This window comes from Rhipicephalus sanguineus, chromosome 8 (assembly GCF_013339695.2).
Source record: "Rhipicephalus sanguineus isolate Rsan-2018 chromosome 8, BIME_Rsan_1.4, whole genome shotgun sequence".
NCBI lineage: Eukaryota > Metazoa > Arthropoda > Arachnida > Ixodida > Ixodidae > Rhipicephalus > Rhipicephalus sanguineus.
Window position 1 is genome coordinate 18,638,926 of NC_051183.1, and position 25,934 is coordinate 18,664,859.

General features: G+C 43.4%; 1 protein-coding gene across 1 annotated transcript; it reads right to left on the reverse strand.

Annotated features, from left to right (window-relative positions):
• Positions 1–4,887: 4,887 nt before the first annotated feature.
• LOC119401511 (uncharacterized) lies at positions 4,888–20,988 on the reverse strand. The gene is made up of 12 exons (XM_037668387.2): positions 20,712–20,988; positions 19,896–19,991; positions 18,650–18,685; positions 18,456–18,572; positions 15,442–15,513; positions 15,256–15,386; positions 12,614–12,663; positions 12,037–12,145; positions 11,096–11,236; positions 9,992–10,142; positions 6,620–6,742; positions 4,888–4,939 (listed from the first exon to the last, which is right to left on the reverse strand). The coding sequence occupies exons 6-12, from the start codon at positions 15,288–15,290 to the stop codon at positions 4,901–4,903; spliced, it is 648 nt and encodes a 215-aa protein (XP_037524315.2). The 5' UTR covers positions 15,291–15,386; positions 15,442–15,513; positions 18,456–18,572; positions 18,650–18,685; positions 19,896–19,991; positions 20,712–20,988; the 3' UTR covers positions 4,888–4,900.
• Positions 20,989–25,934: the final 4,946 nt, after the last annotated feature.

Below are 25,934 nucleotides of genomic sequence, written 5' to 3' on the forward strand. Positions count from 1 at the left end.
GTCGAAATAAATTTTGCTAGTAAAAAAAGGGACTATGCATGCATGGTTGATAAATACTAGAGTTCACTTTATTCTTAAAGCTAATTCATTCCCGTAAATCTATGCTCTACATGCACTATCACTTGGCGCAAAACACGCCTTGATGTGTTTGAACCTTCTCGAACGCTTTATTCTAATCAGCTTATGTGCGCGACGCCGATAGCGGAGTAGATCCTGGGAAGCACGCGAGGCTAGCGCGATTTTCTGGAAGGTACTATAACTATTTTACGAATTGCCGACGCGTCACATACGTCGATCAGATTTCCGACGACCGACGCCTCTGCACGCCGATGTCGTTCTGCAATGAGTGTTATTATTGGGCTTAGGTTTGACAAATAAGGAGTACCTTCTTCAAGTTACGCTTCGATTTCCAACTCTTCTTTTTCTGGCGAGGAAGGCGAAATTATCGCATTGTTATATACCTTCACACGAGGCAACGCTGTTTGCCAAAACAAGGTATGTATTTTGTAAGTGCCATGATTATCCGGTGTACTTAATATTTTAAACTGCTGTTACACTGGTTCTATTAAATGCGAAGCATTTCTTAGCGAACTTCTGCGACTTTGAGCGTATCTATCTATCTATCTATCTATCTATCTATCTATCTATCTATCTATCTATCTATCTATCTATCTATCTATCTATCTATCTATCTATCTATCTATCTATCTATCTATCTATCTATCTATCTATCTATCTATCTATCTATCTATCTATCTATCTATCTATATCTATCTATCTATCTATCTATCTATCTATCTATCTATCTATCTATCTATCTATCTATCTATCTATCTATCTATCTATCTATCTATCTATCTATCTATCTATCTATCTATCTATCTATCTATCTATCTACGACTTTGTGCTCTCCTGGCCGTTTCGTTAATAGGATGTACGCCAAAATTATTATGGCGTAACCTGACTTTATAACGAACATAAATCACAGGTCATAACATGAAAATCATGATATCCATGTCATGAACGACATGATTTACATGCCACTGTTTTCCTGTTCTTGCGGCCGTTTCGTTATTTTGTTATAAACCAAAATTGGTATGGCGTGACAAGAGTGTATGGCGAACATAAATGACACGTCCTAACATGCAAATTATGACACGCATGTCATGTACAGCATGACTTACGTGCCATGCTCATGGTGCACTCGCGGCCCTTTCGCTGGCTTGATATACACCAAAATTGGTATCTCGCGAAGTGACCCTGTGACGAACGTAAATAACAGGAGTTAACATGAAAATCATGACACGCATGTCATGTACACCATGACTTAAGTGCCACGCTCATGGTGCGTTCGCGGCCGTTTCGCTAGCTTGATATACACCAAAATTGGTATCTCGCGACGTGACTGTGTGACGAACACAAATAACAGGTGGTAACATGAAATTCATTACACGCATGTCATGTACAGCATGATTTACATGCCACCTCATGATGCGCTTGCGGCCGTTTCGCTAGCTTGATATATATCAAAATTCATATCGCGTGACGTGACTGTGTGACGAACACAAATAGCAGGTGGTAACATAAGAATCATGACACGCATGTCATGCACAGCATGACTTACGTGCCGTGCTCATGGTGCGCTGGCGGCCGTTTCGCTGGCCTGATATACACCAAGATTGGTATCTCGCAACGTGACTTTGTGACGCAGAGAAACAGGTGTTGACATGAAAATCATGACACGTATGTCATGCATGACTTATGTGCCACGCTCATGGTGCGCTGGCGGCCGTTTCGCTAGCTTGATATACACCAAAATTGGTATCTCGCGAAGTGACCCTGTGACGAACATAAATAACAGGAGTTAACATGAAAATCATGACACGCATGTCATGTACACCATGACTTAAGTGCCACGCTCATGGTGCGCTCGCGGCCGTTTCGCTATCTTGATATACACCAAAATTGGTATCTCGCAAAGTGACTGTGTGACGAACATAAATAACAGGAGTTAACATGAAAATTATGACACGCATGTCATGTACAGCATGATTTACATGCCACGCTCGTGGTGCGCTTGCGGTCGTTTCTCTAGCTTGATATATACCAAAACTGATATCGAGCGCCCTGACTGTGTGACGAACACAAATAACAGATGATAACATAGAAATCATGACACGCATGTCATGCACAGCATGACTTACGTGCCACGCTCATGGTGCGCTGGCGGCCGTTTCGCTAGCTTGATACACACCAAAATTGGTATTGAGTGACGTGACTGTGTGACGAACACAAACAACAGGTGTTAACAAAAACTCATTACATGCATGTCATGTAAAGGATGGCTTGCGTGCCACGCTCATGAAGCGCTGGCAGCCGTTTCGCTAGCTTGATATACACCAAAACTGGTATTGAGCGACATGACTGTCTGACGAACATAAATAACAGGAGTTGACATGAAAATCATGACACGTATGTCATGTACAGCATGACTTACGTGCCAGGCTCATGGTGCGCTGGCGGCTGTTTCGCTAGCTTGATATACACCAAAATTGGTATCTCGCGAAGTGACCCTGTGATGAACATAAATAACAGGAGTTAACATGAAAATCATGACACGCATGTCATGTACACCATGACTTAAGTGCCACGCTCATGGTGCGCTCGCGGCCGTTTCGCTATCTTGATATACACCAAAATTGGTATCTCGCAAAGTGACTGTGTGACGAACATAAATAACAGGAGTTAACATGAAAATTATGACACGCATGTCATGTACAGCATGATTTACATGCCACGCTCGTGGTGCGCTTGCGGTCGTTTCTCTAGCTTGATATATACCAAAACTGATATCGAGCGCCCTGACTGTGTGACGAACACAAATAACAGATGATAACATAGAAATCATGACACGCATGTCATGCACAGCATGACTTACGTGCCACGCTCATGGTGCGCTGGCGGCCGTTTCGCTAGCTTGATACACACCAAAATTGGTATTGAGTGACGTGACTGTGTGACGAACACAAACAACAGGTGTTAACAAAAACTCATTACATGCATGTCATGTAAAGGATGGCTTGCGTGCCACGCTCATGAAGCGCTGGCAGCCGTTTCGCTAGCTTGATATACACCAAAACTGGTATTGAGCGACATGACTGTCTGACGAACATAAATAACAGGAGTTGACATGAAAATCATGACACGTATGTCATGTACAGCATGACTTACGTGCCAGGCTCATGGTGCGCTGGCGGCTGTTTCGCTAGCTTGATATACACTAGTATTCGTATTGCGCGACATGGCTGTGTGACGAACATAAATAGCAGGTGGTAACACGGAAATCATGATATGCATGCCATGTAGGGTATGATTTAGACGCCACACTCGTGGTTTGCTAGCGCCCATTTTGTTAACTGGATATATATCTAAATTGGTAGGGCATGACAGGAGTGCGCGACGAACATAAATAGCAGGTCACGCATCGTATATATGTAGCAGAATATATGTTTCATTAGCATGGCATATACCCGATAGTACGCTCATGCACGTATGACAGTCTCGCGATATATAGTGAACTAGATGTCACGACATGAATGACTTCATTAGCCTCAATGACAAACAAGACGATGTATGCAGCTCTTTGCTGGCTGCTTTGCATTACATCGATTCCCACATTGCGTGGGATCTGCCGATTTTTTTGTTGATTTTTTCTTCATTTTTTATATTGTTATCTCAAGGTGGTATGCACAAAAACTAAAAATGTGTATAGATTCAATGTATTCTTAGGTAGTACCTGACGAGTAGGACCATGCCAAGTTGTGCACAGCAGCTTTTTGCTCTTGTCCTCGCGTTCCATAGAGCTTACGCTGTAATGAATTCCAGATAAATTGATTTCACTTGATTTGGGTTGCCCCGATCATCACCATCACTAGAACGTGACAGTATGCTTCGCCGAAATGTTGAAGCACGGAAAAAGATGTGGGCATTTTTGTTGCAATAAAATGTATGAAACGAATAATGCAGGCTACGTCTAATCGCAGACGAAACAGGAGCATGAGGAATGTGCACTTGGTCTTCTGGGTCGGTGAAACACTAAAGGAATAAATAAAGTATTTACACCCTTGAGAAAAAGTGCATACCGACTACGCGGGCGCATGCCAGACTGCTTATCTGCGCCACCTAGTAGCGTCACCAGCCGTCAATCACAGTTCTGGTCCGGGAATATGGTTTCCTGTTATTGCCTTACATTTCAATTGCCTACTGCCACACGGCACATTGCTAATTTGAGCAGTTTTCCCACAATGGGCTCACTTGCATTAAGGCCGTCACAATTCTACCTCGATTGCCGTATTATCTTAATGACTGTATGCCTCGAGCGGTGTGACGATGAGTGGACACTACAGAATTAAAATAGACAAACAGCCGGTTAAAAGGAAAGTGTGCGCCTGGGGCGTAGCGCTTTTCTCAATGACAAGTCATGCACCTGAAGTGTCTCAAATTGGCCGTTTGCCACGCACTTGCGTGGTACTTGTACTCTGACTCACGAATGTGAGCACTAAATATTAAATTTTTTCGTGTACTCATGTATCCACGTAGCCTAATCTTGGCTATGAGCTGGTCTTGATACAAGTTAGAGGTCCAGTGTATTCCATGTATGCATGCACAGTAGTGATGCTGGCAGAGGTTGGTATAGCGTACTACATGTGAGATGGCGAGTTATGTTCGTGGCTTGGTAATATTTTAAATGCGATTTTATTTCTCCCTGTCTTGTTTTCTCATTAGTGTATTTCCTATAATGGGCGTGTTTAAAATGACTTGTCTTAATATTATTGATATGGTTGAAAAAAGTCAGAAGAAAAGAAAAAAACGCAGAAAACTATTTATCTGAATAATTTCTTTATTTTTTAGTTGGGGTGCATAGGCCATAATAGCAACTCTGAAAGAGAAACAAGAAATATTCTTATGAAAAATTATCGGCGAGTCATTACGATCCTTCAAACAGGACAAATATACAAACACGGACAAAATCTTTTAGACGAGCAAGTAAATACTCATGAAAGTTTTGTTTGAACTGCCGCGCGGAGATATCCTTTCACCTATATGCGGTCCCTTCTATGCAAGTTGGATTATCTCCTCAGAAAACTTAACGTATTCTTGGCCTGCTGCTAAACACTGATCTACTTGAAGTCACATCATGGATTCGTGCACCAGAGGGAGAATCAAGGAAGTGCGAAGTTGGAGTTGAAAAGTAGTGATGGTTATAGACTCGTTCTTGGCCTTGTGTGTTAAACATACTTGAAAGTAAAAGGTTGCGCGAAAACGGGACACGATCACATGGAAGGGTACGGGGACAGGCGACGATCATATAGAAGGGCAGGTACCCTTCCATGTGAACGTGCCCTGTTTTCGCGCAACCTTTTACATTGAAGTGACGGTTGTGTTCGCATTGGAGGTCGTGCCCATACTTTGCGTACGTTCTTTCTATTAACTATTAATTTGTCTAGTTAGCATAATTTCTTGTGTGGCGAACATCTTGGGTGGTTCTTATATATGTGCCTCTTCGGTAAAATTATTCTTAATGAGACAACTTAATTATTGCACCCTTCGCATGATAAAATTTAGGAGCGCAGTTTCTGGAAGAGGCTATGTGCGGGAGATGGTACAAGCAAAAAAATATATTTAGTGACGCGTAGTCCAACAGCTGACTGTTGTGATTATATTTGTAAGGAACGAAACCGTAATGACAGATTTAAGAAGGAGCATGTGAATTGAGAGGTAGAGCACAAACACAACAGTAGGTATGCACTACCAACTCACGGAATATCCCCCGAAAAACGACACGTGAAAGTATATTGTCGCGTAGTCGTGACGTTGAGGAAGAAACGAGGTATAATTATATTATAATTATAGCATCTAAGAAGGTAAGTATAGTTATCTGCCTTTTGGAGCTCATCAAGAAGAAAGTGATATGCAAAATTACAATGTCAGGAAAATGAACTAAGTCGCAATATAAATTGTGGAGGGGGAGTGCAGCTTTAAGTTCGTTAGAAGGAAACTTGGTGCATAAAAGATTGAAATGCTCGCAGGTAAAGATACGCGGAACATTGTTGAACGTATTGGACGTAGCAGGCGACTTTAGTAGTTCGTTCAGTATATGGAGGTTCTGAGATTGTCCATGCCAAGCTGCTCGAAAGTAATGACGAAGGGGATAGTGAAATTCCATGTGTAACCAGCGATAAAGTTAGAAAAGCTTTGCAAGGCATGCCTCATAGAAAAGCATGCCTCATAAAAACACACACACACACACACACACACACACACACACACACACACACACACACACACACACACACACACACACACACACACACACACACACACACACACACACACACACACACACACACACACACACACACACACACACACACACACACACACACACACACACACACACACGGGTCTGTGTGTATATATATGCACACAGTCACCTTGACTATCGCACAAGGCTTACAAAATTACAGACCAAGGGCGACATGAGCAAGACAAGCGCTGTACAAAAGCATAACGGCGCCTTAATGGTCTGTGAAGACGGAATCATGCAAGTGAGTAGTACCATAGTAGGGTTGTTGTTACAGGGTGTTCCTGCCGGTGCATATATGTCTCCCTGATGCTTTCCGCCTGACCATTTTGTCAATTCGCAAAGAAAGTGGCAGTGATCTGAAAGAGAGTGGTGGCGCTGAAAAAAGAAATGTAGAAAGTCAGATCGCTTTTGCATAATCATATCTCCGCATCAGTGTGCTCAACGACACGGACACACCAACAGAACAAGGCGTATAGTGGCACACAGCATCTCAGTAATAATTTAGTAGCATTTGTAGCTAGTCGTTACTTTGAGGGTAGTATAGTACAGACCTTAGTTGGGCAGCAGCCTTCAAGACATTTTCAGAACTCAACCGGAGGTATCAAAAAATAATAATAATATCTGGGGTTTAACGTCCCAAAATCACGATATTTTTATTTATTTTTATTTACAGAATACTGCAGGCCCAAAAAGGGGCCCAAGCAGGGGGCGAATGTACAAGAAATGCATTTAAGCAACGCGAAACGCGTGAAAACGTTAGAAAATGTCAATAATACATAATGAGCAAAAAATAACACTAATAAGTATAAAACAAAACAAACATGAAGAGACGGAAGGCGCAAGCCGTACAATTATTAAGAAGGAACAATGCGAAATGTAAACACCAAAAGTAGCCAAAAACCAAAAGTATACACCAAAATATAGTCAAAGGTAAAATGTTCACATATTTCAAGTTAAAGCCACATTAATAAGAGCGCGTGATATGCAGATACTTATATACACGTATGCTCATATTGCCACGCTCGCTTCTTGTTTTATTTTGATGCATTCGGGTTTGACCAGAAAGGGCGGTTATCAACGCTCGACGCTGACCGCGCTGCAGTGTTCAAGAAGCTTCGCAATTGTAGTAGATCACTTTGTAAACATTGCGCTCAGCACGCGAATAGTCTACATTATTCCACAGCTGGCGCGACCACCAGGGATTAGACTGGAAAGTTGGATGCGTGATCTATAAAAGATCGCGCGTCCCAGCCATGAGTAGTTTTATCGACGGCCGACGCTCTGTTCGCCGCTATCAGTGTACAGTGTGTATTGCTGTTGTTTGACTTTCCGTTTCCCGGCCACAAGTTCGGTCAAATAAAGAGATTCATCTCGGACCGCCGGCTGCTCATCTGGGAAATTTCGACCACCTGGGGTTCTCTAACGTGCACCTAAACCTAAGTACACGGGCCTCAAACGTTTGAGGTATACTCGATGACACCACTAATTTTCTTTTTTTTTTGAGATGTCAAAAAATTAGTGATGTCATCGAGTATGATGACGTCACATCAAGGAAGGGCCGTTTGACGTCACTCGAAGTCCTCGTGTGAAGTGCGAAGCAGCTGCAACCTAATATTTACCGGGAACGCGTGGGAGGGTGTTCCCATTGTTCACAGCCTCCTTATCCATCATGCGGTTTTGATGCTTGTTTTCTGGTTTTCTTTATTAAAACAAATACTGATATCTATGCTGTATGCCTAATTACAAAGAAAGTAACGCCGTTTGCCGTCAATTGTTAAAGGGCCCCCAAACCAACCAGAGATCTAAATTTACTTGTGGAGTTGCAGTGGTACACGACCCTACAGCGAACGCGTTCGTCGGCTCGTCTGACCATCTCTCCAAATGCCCTTCCTCAGCATCCGTGATGAACACGCAAGGATCGCGACCATCTGCTGGCAGAGGAGCACACGAGCGTCTATTGATGGTTTAGGAGCCCTTTAACCTGGCGTTTTGTCTTTGCGCCAGGTCCGACCAACGAGAGGTATACAGCTTCGATATAAAATTTTAAGCAACGTCGTAACTAACTACTTGGCAGATTGCGCAGTATGGTCTTTCAGACGAAAATAACGGCCACGGAAGCATTGTGCATTCCTGTGGGTCTGTCGCGTGTCATCCGGAACATGATCGTTTTATTCTTAGCGTAAGCACACCTAAGACGCTTTAATTATTCAGATTCCTAATTATAACGCAAGCACATTATATGTATAGTATGTAGGAAATGTACGTCACTTTTTATCGGAAGGGCTATCGCCGTTTCATGCGTCTCGTCATGCATCATACTCGATGACATCACTAATTTTTTGACATCTCAAAAAAAAAATTAGTGGTGTCATCGAGTATACCTCAAACCTTTGAGGCCCGTGTACTTAGGTTTAGGTGCACGTTAGAGAACCCCAGGTGGTCGAAATTTCCGAGATGAGCAGCCGGCGGTCCGAGATGAATCTCTTTATTTGACCGAACTTGTAGCCGGGAAACGGAAAGTCAAACAACAGCAATACACACTGTACACTGATAGCGGCGAACAGAGCGTCGGCCGTCGATTGTTTCCCCGCGAGTGTTTCCCGCTTTCGTATGTAAAAGCGAGACCTGTCCAGCAATTCATTCAGTTAATTCTAAGACTGCCATGGGTAGACTACGGAAATTAAAGACTCCAGACGAACAGCGTTAATACAATGCTCAACGAAAGGAACAAATTTGTCTTGCCAGAAATGGTCGCGGAACCAATCACAGTCTTCCACAGCGACCACAAATGGATCATCACTACTATTATTCTAAAGTAATAACAAAACCTACCTCCCCCCCCCCCCCCCATTCAATCAGCATGTTTGGTGTTTGGTACACCTTCACTGAACATTTACGTTCGCAGAGCGGTATGGTGACGAATGTTTTTGCACTATTATGTTTGTTCTTGTAGTAGGAATTGATGATTGTGGCAAATATTTTATACTCTGGACACATGCTGTTGCGTTAGTTGCGAAGACTCTGTTGGGATGTAAAGGCTCAGTGATAGCGCATAACACACTTCTGCTTCAAGATTAATGTACGAGCGAATATGGAAAAAGCGTTGGCAATGGTGTCTCTGAATAATTTATACAAGAACTGTTACAAGTCGTAATGTACAATGGCAATATAGAGTGAATATATGAAGTGAATATATTGGTTTATAGTGAACGGAGAATTTAAAATTTATGTCGGGGGCTCGAACACTCGACGTTGTGAGCATGCACTAGACGACACCTTGACCTCGAAAGTATACAGGACCTCGAACCCAGAACCTTCCACGTGTGTAGGGTATTGAACCAACGGCAAATCCTCGAAATTTCTAAGCGCGCAGGTTATCGAATCCATGACCGCAGAATCATATAGTCTCGAACCCCGAACCTTCCAAGCATGGTGTGTACCAAGAAATGACGGAGATGAGCAAGTTGCGTGATAGTTTAACTTCCGTTGATTCGGATTGACCTCAAGGAAACTGTTTTTCACATTCCTAAATTTAATGCGGTAGAGTTGGCAGTGCTCTAGAACAGACCGTTTTGAGATCCAATCGGATGCACACAACAAACGTATAATTATTTAGAGACTTACCTTAACATAGGACGCATTCTTGTAGTCCGGGAAAAACTTCTGGCAGTAATGTGTTCCGTTCAGGAAAGGTCCTTCCTTCTTTAAGAAGTGATATGGCAAGTAAGTTTTTTGGTACGTGGCGGTTATTTTCAAGCAATACGCGCGATCTGACCTGTTCGAAAAGACATTGGTAGAAGTGAATTTATTGTTCACATAATCAATTACTTTTACTTACTCAAAATTAGCCGTGTCGAAGCAGCTGTCTTCGCGATGAGTTAACGAAACGAAACTTATTATGGCCTATAGCGTTGCTGATATTTCCGTAAAGGGCGGTTATGAAAATTTGAACAATTCGAATGTATTACAGAATAATTTTTCACATGTGTTTTAAGTTTCGAGCGGCGCATAGAGAAAACATTTTGTTGCAGGGATTCTTCGTATTGATTCATTACTACAGGTGAGATAGAACTAGCCCCATCACGCAACCAGAAGCCTAGCTTCACGGCCAACGTAGACAATCTGGCATTTTGCCTTGTATTGCATCTGCACGCAGCATCCCTTACCTGACATCCTCCGTCCTCCACAGAAAGGTTTGCGTCATGTTGTAGTAATGAACAATAACTGCTTTTTAAAAGTAAAGCCCCACTCCTTAGTGGCTTTCCTGGGCAGGTGCCTGCCTAGCCGAGTGTTCACTAAAGCGAAACAATATTGAGTGAGAGAGAAGGTAAGGAAGGCAGACCGTTCCCTGTCTTGAAGGCTTAGGCCAAAAGCTTGCCAGTTGGTTTCAACAAAGCCTACCGGCCCTCCCGGCAGCAGGGTAACAAGCTGAACGAGTTAAAACCGACATATCAACTGCGCAACAATGTGACTAGAAAAGAATAGATGACACGAGCACAAACACTCAATTAGATTAGTTCAGGAAAGCCCTAATCCATATATTGTGTCATTGCCAGGTTCCCTCTGGTGATGGATACGAAAGCTTAGAAGAAAGGAAAACTAAGCAGTAAACAATCGCTATCAACTATCGAAAAGGTCGAAGGTACACCTTTCGTCCTTGAACTGGAATAGGCATGATGACGCGTGCTTTGCAGAAAATACACCGTTTGTTGAATCAGAGGAACTCACCGCAAAAAGTCGTGAATAGCGGCCATGCTGCATGAAGAGAACACGTAGTTTCGCGTTCCTCCTTCGTAAGCGTGCATTAGGTGTTGGTGATCAGGTCTACAGTTCGCCGAGCCGCCTTCTCCATCATGGCTTGAGTTCAACCTAAGACGCAATGAGGAAGAATATTAGAATACGCAGGCTACGTTATATTGTAAGGTGAACATTTCAGCGCAGATCAAGACCGACCAAATGAAGGAGACTGGACAAGCGATAGTGCTGACGCATGATCTCCAGACGTCATTCTTGATTTAAGTCAACTGTAAGCAAATAGCAGCAATCTGCTGCTTGCCGACATACAGCTAGAGCCCCGCCCAACGAAGTAAGTGAGGACGGGCCCTCTGTATGAAGAGAGGGCACATGAAGGACTAGCAACTGCGCTCGTCGCTTGTAAGCTCTAAATGCCACGCACGGCTACAAAATCTGGCTGAAATTCTCACACCAGTGTTTGCTGTTCGTAAAATGTGATTTTCGCCAAGCCCGAGGGGCGGTTCAAACCACATTAAACAGTAAAAATATTGCCTCTGTAATCATGTAACGAATTCGGCAACTTGGGAATTTTTCATCATAAGTTTCTATAAATAGTACATGAATTCTTAAGTCATGGCAGCCTAATGACTGCACCTAATCTCTACCCTGCTTTCGGGTTTCTGTTTATTAAGTATTACTATTTCTGTTTTTCTGTATAGATTCGTAGGTACTACAGACAGATAATTTAATGATATATTTAAAACAATTTTACTGTTGAGTGTACACTTCAATTGATCTTTTCTATTCCACCCGTTTTAGTGACTGCCAGTATACAGATTTTTCCCTCGAGCGCTTTCAAGAAGCTCTGCAGCGGCACCTCGTGTGTTATCGCGGAATGTCTCCCCCATAAAATCCCATCGCCTCCAGGTACTTACAAATGCGATAATTCGTGTGATGCAGTGTGCAACCCCGAATACGTCCGTGGTTCGTCCACTCCCAGCGAGGTCTTGAAGAATGCGCACATTTGCCCCAAGAAAGCCAGCCCTGCGTGCACGCAGCAGTCCACAAATACAATGGGCCAAATACAAGTTGATTATTCTGTAGAAAAAAGGTTTTAAATATTCAATCTTTGTGCTTTGCAGACAACAGTATTACATCAAGTGCCCCTATCTAACACTACAGGAGGCTTAAGCAACATAAAATGGCGTCGTTCAAGACATCAGCTATTCGTAAAAATAAGGTATTTCAAAGCTGCGTAAAAACGTCTCTGTTGTTCCTTCCTACTCTTGTGGCGCTGCACCTACTATATTCACTCCTAATGATGTACCAATCAGGTAGGTTAGGTGCGCTCCTGCATAAAAATAAATTTGGTGTTCACTAACCTGGCATGACATTTTCTTTTTGTCAAGACAACATCTACTCGAGCGTCTCGACTGAAGAGTTGAAACGGTGGCAATATCACTTTCATGATGAAAACGGAGCCCAACGAACACAGGGCAGTGACGTTCTTACCTACGTGGTGAGTAGTTAGCTTCTTGCCGTTCAACTGAACAACAGCTCGCCTGACGGAAAGCAAAAATTTTAAAAATAATCAGCACGACATTACATAGGAGTAGGTGCTTTGCATTTATTGTTTTGATCTTACACGCAGTACTTTCATGCGACGATCTCAGATTACCAATTATAAAAAAACACCGTCATCAGAAGCGAACTGCTGCAGACATGTGTTATAGACAAGTGCAGACATGTAGGAGTTCGTAAACCAATAAAACAAAAAAAAAACACTTTCAATTGTCCACTCCGATATATGTACCATGCATGACGTTTGCCAAGAAGTAGTTTTTCACTGACAGTATTCTATAGATATAGCTTGATATCTGAGTAGCCTGACCTTCTTTTGTTTAAAGTTCTGTAGCGTTAGCTACACTGGCCGAGCTCGAGCAGTTTCGCGTGGCAGTCCGAGAGCCTTGCTGCGCATTCGCGAGTAGTAGTGACGTCACATGACGCACAGCTGGCGCACCGGAGCCGCGCGCGCCTCGCCGATCTGCACATTCCAGAGGAGTGACGTCATAGCCGTGGCAGACATACTGGCGCCGGCGCTGCCCCGGGGACAAGACGCTGCAGTTGGGACCAGGCACGAGACGCTGCCATGGAGACGCTGCCGTCTCTATGGCCCCAACGCCGGCGCTGCGCCGGGCGTTGGGGTCATAGAGACGGCAGCGTGTTACTACCCTGACCGCCATCTTTGTGGCAATGGAGAAATGGCGTTGAGCAAAAAATAAATATACATGTGTCACATAATGCGTACACCATATGTGTGTCATTGAAGCAGCAGTAAGCCTGATAATCAAGCTAATCCTAGACAACCAGGAGAGCTAAGAATAATCAGGTGAACCTTAGCTCACGCTACATATATCCTGGCATAGCCGAGGTAAGCCACTACAATTTTTGTACTCGATTAAGAATAGAGTTAATGAACCCTGTAACATTGGAAGTGGGAGTACCGCAAGAGTAATTGGACTCCTTTATGTGGCGAAGGACTAACTGGAGCGTTAAAGCGTTGCTATATTGAAGCTGGCTGACGAGGCATAAGTGGGAGCTGCGAGAGCTTTTGTTGACTTTCGAGTGTTGAGATTACTTATGGAAACATACTAAAGCTAAAAGCTTAAGCTACATGCATCTGTATTGTCCATTTTAACTTAACTTATGTACGCGCGTACTTGAAATGGGTTCTTTTGATTATGTATCTTAGCCCCTTTCCTGCAACAGCCTCTAATGTGAGCAAGTGTTGAAGATTGGGCGAGTTGGTTCGTCGTACTTGAACTGGTATAGCGCATTACGGGGAAGAAGAAACGGCCGAGCAGACCGACACAAGAGGACAGGGCGCTATCCTCTTGTGACAGCGCTCTGTCCTCTTGTGTCGGTCTGCTCGGCCGTTTCTTCTTCCCCGTAATGCGCTATACCAGTTCAAGTACTCTAATGTGAGGCTAGAAGTATGTTCAAATAAATAAATAAATAAATAAATAAATAAATAAATAAATAAATAAATAAATAAATAAATAAATAAATAAATAAATAAATAAATAAATAAATAAATCTCTGCTATATTCTGCGTCAGTGACAGATTTTTGTGCATATATGTGCACGGAATAAAAATTTCTTGGGGTCCCTTCTTGATTGCTCAGACGACTATTACGGGCTTCTCCAAGAGCGTGTAGAAAAGTGATGCTTTGTAGAAAGACAGCGGATAGTACACAAGGAAGTGACGTGTATTCCCCTAGCATTTTTGTCAGACACTGCACTAAGTGATTCGTGGCGAAATGCACTACTTGGAAAAAGACTGCGAGGCAGAGAACTTGCCGGACAGGGCTGCCAGGCTAGCCTCAGCCTAGCAGCTTCAAGCAGAAGTTCCGCAGTTCAGCGCTGCGTGTGTGTGTTCCTTCTTAGATGTTTCGCATTTTTGCGCTCGTAAACCTATCTTAATTATGAACCAACTCGCCCAAGCAGCAGTTTTAGCAAAGTTTATTCCTAGTAGACAGGGGCCTTTTAACTGTTTTCTTGTTGATCCTTGTCTCATCATTTTGTTCTTTGCCGTGGCCGTATGCCGAGCATGCGGTTTAGCTTTCCACCTTCGCATGAAGCAGCTTCCCGCAGAAGATATGCAGTTAAGCGCTGTGTGTGTGTGTGTTCATTTTCAAGTGTTTCGCCTTTTTGCGCTGGTAAATCTGTCTTAGCCCCAGCCTGTAGCATCACCGCGGTTCAAGTGGAGAGAAAGAGAGAGAGAAGGAGAGAGATAAAGGTTACGCAGAAAGCAGAGAGATTGATTGGAGGACAAATATCCATTTTGTTGCCATGGGATGGGGTAAAGGGAGAAAGGAAAACAGTACAGAAGTCAATGGGAGAAAGAGAGAGAGGTAGAAACAGACACAAGCAGGACAGTGTCACAATCTTTCAACAAGGCTGGTTGCTCGTAGAAATTCAAGCACCAAATTTTATGCGGCAGCTCCTAACAGCGATGTCACATCCAAGTGGAAGGCGTGGTGCTTAATAGCGGCACTATGGGCAGCTCGTGTTGGCTTCATTTAATGATTTCAGCGCGAGGCAATAAACATGTTTATCGACATTGCCACAAGTGAGTAGAGTATCGCACTTACCCGGTGGCCAAGAAGATTGCGTCTGCCTTCTCCATTGCGTTGTTGCGTTTCGAGGCGAGCGCTAGCTTCTTCAGCGTTTCTGTGCCATAGATGGCGTCGTTGTTCCGCTGGTGCACGTAATACTCTTTCGCCTAGGAGTGCAACGTGTAATAAGCGTGACGTCAAGCTGAGCGTGTATTTACTTACGATATAGGATCCCACAATAGATGTTACCGATATGGTGCCGGGAGAGCTAAGCTGTTGCAAACGCAGGGTGATCTGCGAATAAGAAGTGAAAGTGCGGCGTCACAAAAATTTAATGCTGTATTGACAGTAGGCACAAGTGAAAAATAGTGAATTGAATGGTAGTTTAGGTGAACCCACCATAACACTCCAGAGAGATTTTAATTTACAACTAAAAGATATGCTTCTTATACTACGTTCGCCTTCATAAAATGCTTGGTAGCGCTTCGAAGGCTAGGATGATGTTCTATAATTCACGACTCATGACAGTGACACATACATACTAAAGAAAGGTATAATAAGTGCGATGTTACTTCAATGCCAGAAATACGTCGGTATACCGCATAAGTCCTTCAGTATTTTCTATTCTAAATTTGCCATAGCTGTTGGCCAATGGTCAGAACCTTGCAGGCCATACCCACTGCCCCCATCTTTCGTGCGTTATAACGATTGCAAATATCTCATAATACTCCAGAATGGCAACTAAAGAATGCTCGTTCTGGTCTTTACCTTTGTCGCCATTAGTTCTTAGCTACTGCCAGAAATTGTCGTCCTGGCTAACTTCGGGCATCTATCATCTTACGCCAGAGGCCTACTTTGCCCACTTGCTCCTGGGTAAAAGAAGCGGGGGGGGGGGGACACTGAGAACACAAAATAAGTCTACCATTCTTGTGATCAAAACATCGGATATGTTTGTGCCAGGTTCATTCTAGCATTCCATATATATATATATATATATATATATATATATATATATATATATATATATATATATATATATATATATATATATATATATATATATATATATATATATATATATATATATATATATATATATATACTATACAGTAGAACCCCGCTAATACGTTTTTCCCGGGACCGTACCAAAAATTCAACAAAAACCGTAAGAACCGAGAAACGTAAGCGCCGAGAAATGGAGAAAAAAGTGAGAAAGTAGTGGCGAGAAGCGCAGAATTTTATTTCAAACCTTTCGCTTGAAGAAATCTTGCAGCATCGCCTGGCGCATTTTCTCACGCCCGATCAGAACAAGTCGTCTCTCAAGCGCCTGCTTCCTCGTCGCGTTTTCTTTCACTACACGGACAATGTTTAACTTCTCTTGCAGCGAAAGGGGCTTCCACTTTCTTGGTGCCATCCTGTTTGTCTATTCGGCGCGTTGGAGGCGCCGAAGCACTGAGACGACCGCGCACCAACACACAACCAACACGGCAGCCCACAAGAAAGAGACAGCAAACGTGAGAAGAACAGGAAAGCATTTCCTACAATAACGATAGCGATGAGTCCACCCCGGCACCTAGACAACGCAAGGAGATGACTCCGGGCAACAAAAACTCACCTGGAAGTCTGTAATCTTCATGAATGCATCAAAACGAATTTTGAGCACCCAAACACGTCATAGTCGTCATGTTTAGACGAAAAATACATATCTCGGAGGTAGTGTTTTTGGTGACGCGACTTAAAAATGCCTCGTAGATATCGCTCTCACCGCTTCTGGCGGCCAATTCAGTCGTCAAGCCACTAAGCGGACCAAGCCAAGCCACTTGAAAAGTCAACATGGCCGCCTGTGCAATCTCGGAGGGCCGGTTCGCAACGTACAATGCGGGAATGGTCCCGCAGTTACGACGTAACAGCGGGGTTCCCAGTGCATTGGATCCTATGCAAGCTATGCTGGGGCCGGCCAGAAACGACGTAACAGCCAGATAACGCAGCACCTAAGAACGTAACAGCGGGGTTCTACTGCACATGTTCGGAACGAAATGGAGCCCCCGGAAGTGGCGGAGGGGGGGGGGGTGGCGTACGTGGAAGAACAGAAGGTCAGCAGATTTCTCAGAAGCGAGCAATTTCTGTCGGGGTTAAAAACACAGGGTTTCGAATATGACAGCGTGCTTGATTCTTGCGTCCAAGAATATACACAGTAATGTCAGAAAAAAGTGCCTGCCTTCCTGCAACCTGAAAATTAAATTTATTTCGGCCCGACGGCCGCCGCTCTCTGTGGCAATCTGCCCGATTTCGTCCAGGGTAGCTGCTGGCGGCCGCGCCCCGATCAACCAGAATATTTGCCCGAGTTATGAGAGGGCAATTGACAACCTCCAGTTTGTAGCACGAAGCCACAAGGAAATACATACGTATTTCTCAGAAAGATCTTTCGGCAACGAAGAAATCTTTCTGATAAATACGTCTGAACTTTCTTGTGGCTTCGTGCGATGAACGGGTGGTTGCCAGTTGTCCTTTCTTAACCCTTCCGCCAAATCGCGGGATTCCGCGGAACCGCAGACCAGATTTGCAGTATTATGTGTCCATGCGCTTCGAGTTGCCCATTAATTCGCTGTCACACTGCCAATTGCTAGCTTCCTGGTTAACTCATTTTGTATAGCGACCGCCCCGGAAAGGCTTTTTTTTTTGTTCCGGGTTCGATTCCCGGACCAAGACGAATTTTACGGCAACTAAGAAGCTTTCTTTCTGAGAAATCCGTATGGATTACCTTGTGGCTTTGCGCGACATACGGGTGGTTGTCAGTTGCCTTTTTTTAATTCTTCCGACACCTTGCGGGAATCCGCAGGACAGATTTGCGGTATTTCGCTAAGCTTTTCGCAGCTCATTCATCTATCTACGGAGCTTCCCCACGAAACCGGAGGGGTGAATCAAGTGTACTATCTCTAAAGGACGGCTATCAACTTCGGATACAGCACTGTGCAGATATCTAGGGAATGAGCCTTTTCAATCCACTGACGTGAAATCATAATTGTGCAAAAATTTCATTAGCAAATATCGGGCATTCACGTAATATTAGCAACGAACATCAGTACAGTGGCAAATACTTCAGTCCATTAGTCACTCGGGGAGAGAGAGAGAGAGAGAGAGAGAGAACAACCTTATTAAAAATAAACGAACCCCGATCCGGGTTCACTAAAAAAGAGCAAGGCCTAGCCATCAGGGAGAGAATGTTGCTAACTTACCGCTTGTGCAAACACCTGTATATATTCGTTCTGTCGCACTCTGGAAACCTATAGTGTGCTTGTAGTCGCTGCAGAAAACCAACTCTACGGTGAAATTTCTCGGCAGCTTTCCAGTCGCTGTAAGAAGAAGTTGTCGTTTTTTAAGCTTTCGTTTAAAACAAGTCACACCTGCCAAAATTTCGATCAGCACGTACCTGGCGTAGGGACTCTTGTGATGTGGAGATTGCGTTCTGAAATGACGAGTAAGCAACGTTTAAGCGCGACGGTTGTACTACTGGAACCTGTCAGATTCGGCAGTCAAATGCACGCAATAACACGGACAATCGCATGCTGCTTATTATGTCGAGTTTGATGTTTCCCAACTACGTTGTCTTGCGCTAGAATTTTTATTGCATAATCTCGTTCTTGTTTTGAATTTATATATTAGACGAAAACTCAAACAGCACTCAAACTCTCACTTAGCGAATTCAGTTCCCCGTTAAGTTACCTAAATAAAAAGCATTCGCTTGGATGCCCACTGGCGTTTAAAAATCAGTTTCTGTGTTGACTTTAAACACAAATTTTAGGGCTAATACATAAACAAACACTACCAAAAATAAGTAGAACATAAAAACTATAATATAAAACTGCATCAAAAGAAAATATCAGATAGACGACGAATTAGTTTTTAAATAACGCTTCATCAAAAAACCGTTACGTATATTAAGCAAGGAGTAAGAGGGCACTCATGCATGATAAAAGGAACTGCTGAAGCGGGTGACCTGTAGCTAATGTTGGCCAATATTGGCTAAAATTTTAATATTTCTGCCGCATAATAACAAGAAAACTTCATTTACCCTGTTTTTATTGTCTGTATTTTCTATTTGCTCCTTATTAATGCGGCAAACTAACTACGAAGTAGGCAAAAATGCGAATAAGAGATTCAGTCGTCATGCTTACAGTGCCAGGAAAATAATTTTTCCTGAATAATCATGCGTTATGCTGGAAGCAACGATAAAATGATCACGAAGATGGGATTTCGTACAAAGTCACGGTAATAGGTGTGTAATGTGCACGGAATTGAAAAAAGTTATCTTCAGGGAACCAGTTGGCTTCGCATGACATTACAGTTCACCATGCGAGTTTTAGAGAACCTGTTAGAACCTGTTAATTATTCTTTACAGCAAGCTTGACTACAAATCCCAAAACATAAATGTAAGCTCACCGCTTGCTGTGATAAATCTATGGTTTCCTTGATTCACTTTGACCGCCGATATCCTGTGTGCAGTGGTGCCTTCCGAAGATCTCTCATGATATGGGAGAGGCTCAATCAAATGTGTACTGTTGACGAGGCCGTGCTAAACAAGTGCGCAACAATTTACCAATATTTTTTTTTAAATTTTGGGACGGGCATGTAAAATTCACGAAGTAGGACACGTGAAATAATCACGAGTATCTTACTATGTGGTAATGTCCTCCCACTTGTGATGTGATTATCAACGAAGCCATGCTTTCGGAATCTTGATACAAATCTCTCTCGTGTTGCCTACCATCGATCTTTAAAAAATCAGAAACAATACTCTTTAGGTGGCGAGCCGATGAATGACATCTCATAGGTTTTTATGCAAAAACAGATAAAAGCACAATTAGCATACAAAAGAGAGCACACGTCTTCTTGAGAGGCCTTGGATGTGACATTGAGCACTCGATTCAGTCACTTTAAATATTCGTAAACAGTTACTTGACTTAGTAAAGTCGAATATGTTTGGCTGCGCCTACGCAACTGAATGAAATTGTTTACCTGTACTCTTACCACCGTATTTTGTAAAGAATGGGCGATAGTTTAACATAGTCCCTTGCGCTTGTGAAAGACAGCAAAAAGAACCAGTGTGTGATTAGAATACTTTGAAATCATATATAATAAAGAACATTCATTCATTCATATAAAATTTGAGCATGCCGCACAAGCAACCGTAGACACAATATTGATTCTTCATCTGGCTGTTTATGCTCTGAAAGAAGCTTTTGTAATAAAAATACATAGGGAGGTGGCCACTCAGTTTTACACAAATATCCGTTTTCAGCCATCTAACTGGAATATTCAAGTCCCTAAAAAGCAATTCTTTTTGTGTTAGCAACGAACCAGCAAATCATAAAAGCCGATTTTCAAAGCCATTGAAGCCTACAACTGTTTTCGGGTCTAGATTGTACATGCCAAAACAGCGATTGAAATGATTATCCGAAGAAGCCCTTGATAATAAGTCGCTGGCTACTCACGTAGGTCTCGACGACTCCATTTTCAGTTAAATCGTGCAGTAGAACGCTCTCAGCAAGCACCGACCCTTTGCTTAATTTGAGAGAATATCCTTCGTGGATGACGAGGAGCTTTTCAAAGTCGTCTCCTCGATCTTCAAACACGTGAGGATAAACTGTGACGCTGCTCTCTATGGGTGCTCCATGACTCCTAATGACTATGGGAGAAAGCACGAAAATAGAACTGACGTTAGTTAAAGCTGTTAAACCATATTTCAGAAAATAGATCATGCACGAAAGTGCGAGGTATCGGCTATCGTGTTTTTCTTAGTGAGAGGGAATGGTTATCAGACTTTATTTTTAGTGTAAAGCTTGTAAAGATAATTTCGGGAACGGTCTTACACCTTAATCATATTGTGCAGTGCTTTCATTGGCTAAGCGACTGTTGAACTTCAATTACTATCCGCCTCTCACTCACAGATGTTTTAAGATTAATCTCATAACATTTGCACTGTCTACCTAAAGCGAATACTCTAGAGAACTAACCAAGCACTAATTCCCATCTTCGAAAAACTGCCAAAAGATTGCTATTTTTATCAATTAAAACATTTTCAATTATATCGTGTTTTATGCAGCTTTCAAGTTATGTATTATAATAATCAAAAGTCAATTTACCTGTATGAACTTATATAGATTTTCCTGCTAGAACTGCAATCTTAAATGTAATGCTGCCCTACGCAGTCCGGATTCGGAAGCATTACTATGGGCAGTCCAACGGGTCCGCGACGTGGCGGAGAGGCTAGGTCTATGCGCCCGACGTGGGAGCGGCCCTCTGCGTGCTAGTTAACGGCCCGAAGGGCCTAAATAAAGTTTTTTTTCATTCTCTTCTGAAAGAAAAGCGAAGTATGGCAAGGCCTATGTCAATGCCAATGGCATAAGCCATTGGTATTGGCAACGCCAATGCTAATATATTTGTTCGCATTTTTAACTATTTACATGAAAACCGATGCATGCACTAAGAGACAAGGAAGGCAAAGTCACTAACAATATAGGTAGGATCGTTAAAGCAACTGAGGAGTTTGACAGAGATCTGTACAGTAGCCGGGACAACCAGGGCGATAACGTACGAAGTAGTAGTAGGCAAGAGGAAGTGGACATCCCACCAGTAACGACATGGGAAGTAAAGAAAACCTTAGAGGGAATGCAAAGAGGCAAAGCCACTGGTGAGAGTCAGGTAACATTAGATATGTTCAAAGACGGTGGACAGAAGCGGCAGAAACCTGTATACGGGATGTCTCTTAACGGTAAGGGTACCAGAATCTTGGAAGAATGCCAATATCATCTTAATCCATAAGAAAGGGGATGTGAAGGACTTCAAAAATTACAGGCCGATCAGTTTACTGTCCGTTGTCTACAAGCTGTTTACAAAGATAGTAGCTAATAGAATTAAGGCAACATTAGAATTCAATCAACCAAAGGACCAAGCGGGATTTCGTACACGCTACTCGACAATAGACCACATCCACACTATCAATCAGGTGATAGAGAAATGCGCGGAATATAACCAATATAGCCTTTATAGATTACGAGGAGCCATTTGAGTCGGTCGAGATATCAGAAGTAATGCAGGCACTGCGGAATGAGGGCGTCAACGAACCATATATAAACATACTGGAAGAAATCTACAGCGGCTCCACAACCACCACTCTCCTCCATAAAGAAAGCGACAAAATCCAAATAAAGAAGTGTGTAAAGCAGGGAGACATGATCTCCCCAACGCTATTCACCGCGTGCTTACAGGAGGTTTTCAGGGCCCTAGATTGGGAAGAATTAGGAATGAGAGTTAATTGAGTGTACATTAGTAACCTACGATTCGCTGATGACATTGTATTGATAAGTAACATAGGGGACGAATTGCAACTTATGGTTTCTGAAATGGACAAAGGAAGCAGAACGGCAGGTCTGAAAATTAATATGCAGCGAACTAAGGTAATGTGCAACAGTCTCGGAAGAGAACAGCGCTTTGCGATAGCTAGCGAGGCCCGGGAATTTGTAAAGGAATACGCTTACTTAGGACAGGTAGTAACCGCGGAGCCTAATCATGACACTGAAGTATCTAGGAGAATAAGGACGGGATGGAGCACATTCGTCAAGCACTCACAAACAATGAATGGCAGATTGCCACTATCACTCAAGAGGAAGATATATAACAACTGCATCTTACCGGTACTCACCAACGGAGCCGAAACCTGGAGGTTACGAAGAGGGTTCAACTTAAACTGAGGACGACGCAGCGAACAATGGAAAGGAAAATGATAGTTGTTACCATAAGGGACAAAAAGAGGGCATAGTGGGTCAGAAAACAAAATGGTGTTAAGGACATCTTATTTGAAATCAAGTGGCAGTATAACCGCTGGTCATTAAAGTAACTGAATAGATTCCAAGAGAAGGCAAACGTGCGAGGTGGAGAGAGAAATGTTAGGTGGGCAGCTGAGATTAAGACGTTTGCTTGAATAACGTGGCAGCAGCAAGCACAGGACAGAGTTGATTGGAGGAACATAGGAGAGGTGTTTGCCCTGCAGTGGGCGTAGTCACGCTGATCATGATGATGATGATGAATTACTTACATTAAGGCACACAATTACTGAAACCACCCTCACTATGCTCTTCGAAACGCTGTCAAGTGGATCGATTCCTGACGTCGCAAACCACATTCTTTATCTTTTTAGGGTACTTTTCGTTCTACGTATGTTCCCATACTGCGTGTTTTGTCCGCCCCAATGGGCCCGTTTATCTAATAGTCAACGATAAAGCGCACCACAGTTAATACACTTACAGTTGTAAGCATTTCAGTTGGTCCCGGTAATAAGAGAACTAGTTAACTCACAGATCACACAATGCAAGAAATGGAAAGTGAATGCAGCCGTGCTTACTTGCTAGAGCGCTGCACAGAAACAACAATGTAAGTAAATTTCCCATAACTGTATTCGAACACACGGAAGCGAGGACGCTCTTCTGATTCAAATGCTTTGACTGCTTATATTTCGTGCTGGATGACCAATGCTGATTTGGCTTGCGAAGGGTAGCGTCTGACTCCTCAAGCAACACTGGTGGTCTTACTGGTATTATTCATATAATGCCACAGAGCATATACATCACTTGTTGCCTCCGGAAATTTTGCAGCTGGACACCTTCAAAAAAGGTTGTTTTCTTTACTGTCGGCGTGATGTTGGTGCGCTTGCAAATGGACAAATGTTAAAGAGATGCGTGAGGATTCTTTTAATGCACACTGTGTTTCACACGAAAGAATGTCGGGTTTGTGTCCTAAAATCTATATATACACTGCTAGAGCCGAGCAAGAGGGACAAATAATTGTGGTGTTCTGTGTTCCATGTGCCACTCACGCCATGATACAATGTCGTTCTGCATGATACAAAGTGTCAAAGCGCGGGTTTTATTCTCGAAGTGGAGGCCACGTTGAGATAGTTGCAGCATGGAAAGTAAAACACTCATGGGCGTGGATTGGTGCGTATCAGGTGGTCTAAATGAATTGGTATTTCTCCTCTACGTCACTAATGACGGGTGTGTTTCTTATGAGCACCAAATGTTATTTTCGTTTGATTGAAGAATGGGCACTGATGTCACAAATTTTCACTCGGGGAAAAGGATCCCATCACAATTGTACATAACTTTCATCAGCTACGGTCAGTGGCATAGCCAGGGGTGGCACGCCGGGCCCGTGCCCCCCCCCCTCCCCCATTTTTCGCCATGGCATACACAGCACAAAATGACCCCTCTCGACCGCATCTGCCTGCCCGGCCCCCACTTCAGATCAAGGAGGTCCCCCTACCCCCTCCCCCCCCGCCCCCCCGGAAAACATTTCTGGCTACGCTCCTGGCTCGGTTGATCACGGAACATGCTCCAAAATTTTTGCGCACGAACGTTTCTGCGTCTACCTCCTGCCGAATGGGATGAGCAAGGCGTGAAGTCGAACACAGGACCACGTGTTAGTAAAGAGTGCCCCGACCATTAAACCAAATCAGTAGGTCGATGTATGGAAGGGCGCCGCAGATGCGCTTGCATTGCACGATCGCGATTGACCAGCTAGTCCGTATATAAGCACGCCATTCTCGGCAGGCTTACATCGTGGACTGTCGCGTGACCTATGTGTTGTAGTAGGTGGAGACAAAAGCACTCAGCCGTTGAGGCCAGTACTATTTGTGAAAAGACGTTTACAGCCTCCCTGTATGTATACGTAGTTTTCGTGCATTAGTGACTGGAGATGATCAATTAGTTTAATCACGGAGACGTTTGTAGCATTGTTCATCGAGTGTGTAAAACCATAGTGAACGCGGTAGACGCAAGTAACGTCGAAAAAAATGAAGTGTTTTATTTTTGCATAACGAAGAGGGAATCCAGCGTACCCACGTAGCGCGCCTGATGAGGCGAGAATTCTAGGAAGGAAAAAAAAAATGGTTGATCCCTCCGTCATAGGAATCGGAATAACACGGAAGTAATGCGTGCCTTTACAGAAGTAACTGATTGTTTACTGTACATTGATATAAGAGAGTTTGCACAATGTATATTGATGTATGGCAGCTATAGCACCCTTTAACGTGGATGCACCCGCTTTGATGATTGGTGGTACATCTCCATCACGACGACTAACGTCCATGCTAAATGATTAAACAAACCCTTGTGGTAGCTGTAGTTAACGGTGAAAGCGTAATGAGAGAACGAGGTGTGATAGCCAGAAGAGCGTCGCGTATTGGACGCAGAAGTTGGTCGCCATCCTGCGGCAAGTTAAAATGTGATTGAACACATTTTAACCGGACTAGAGGGAAACGCAAAGCGCGTCGTGCAGCCCCGGTAGCCCGGCCGCGATTTTTCTCGGGGCGAGCGCGTGAACGGGGAACGTGGTGTTACAGCCAGGCGAGGCAGGCGCGCGTCGCAGAGCTATTTTAAAGACGATAGTCTTTCTTGGGGAACTTAAACGCAGAAATTTTGGTCTGTCTTTCTGTCTGCCTTTCTGTTTGTTGGCACGTCACTCGTTTCTGCCACCCAGCCAAAGTTGAACCACTTGCCCAAGGGTCAGCCATCTTGAGCGGCTTACTAGGTTCATACTTGTGTACATTGTTGATCAAAAAGCAAACATTACGCATATCTGAGGCGCAGCATCACTAGGTGAGTATTAGGTTGTGTGTTCCTGTAATAGAAAATACATATATACGTAATTCTAGAACCCTA

Bases quoted from the DNA above. Each gene is read 5' to 3' on its own strand.
- LOC119401511 (XM_037668387.2), bottom strand. From the start codon at position 15,290: ATGGAGAAGGCAGACGCAATCTTCTTGGCCACCGG. The intron at 12,146-12,613 runs GTAAGAACGTCA...GCGTGCACGCAG, and splicing joins GCTAACTACTCACCACGTAG to GGCTGGCTTTCTTGGGGCAA. The intron at 11,237-12,036 runs GTAAGTACCTGG...ATTGCGTCTTAG, and splicing joins TCACACGAATTATCGCATTT to GTTGAACTCAAGCCATGATG.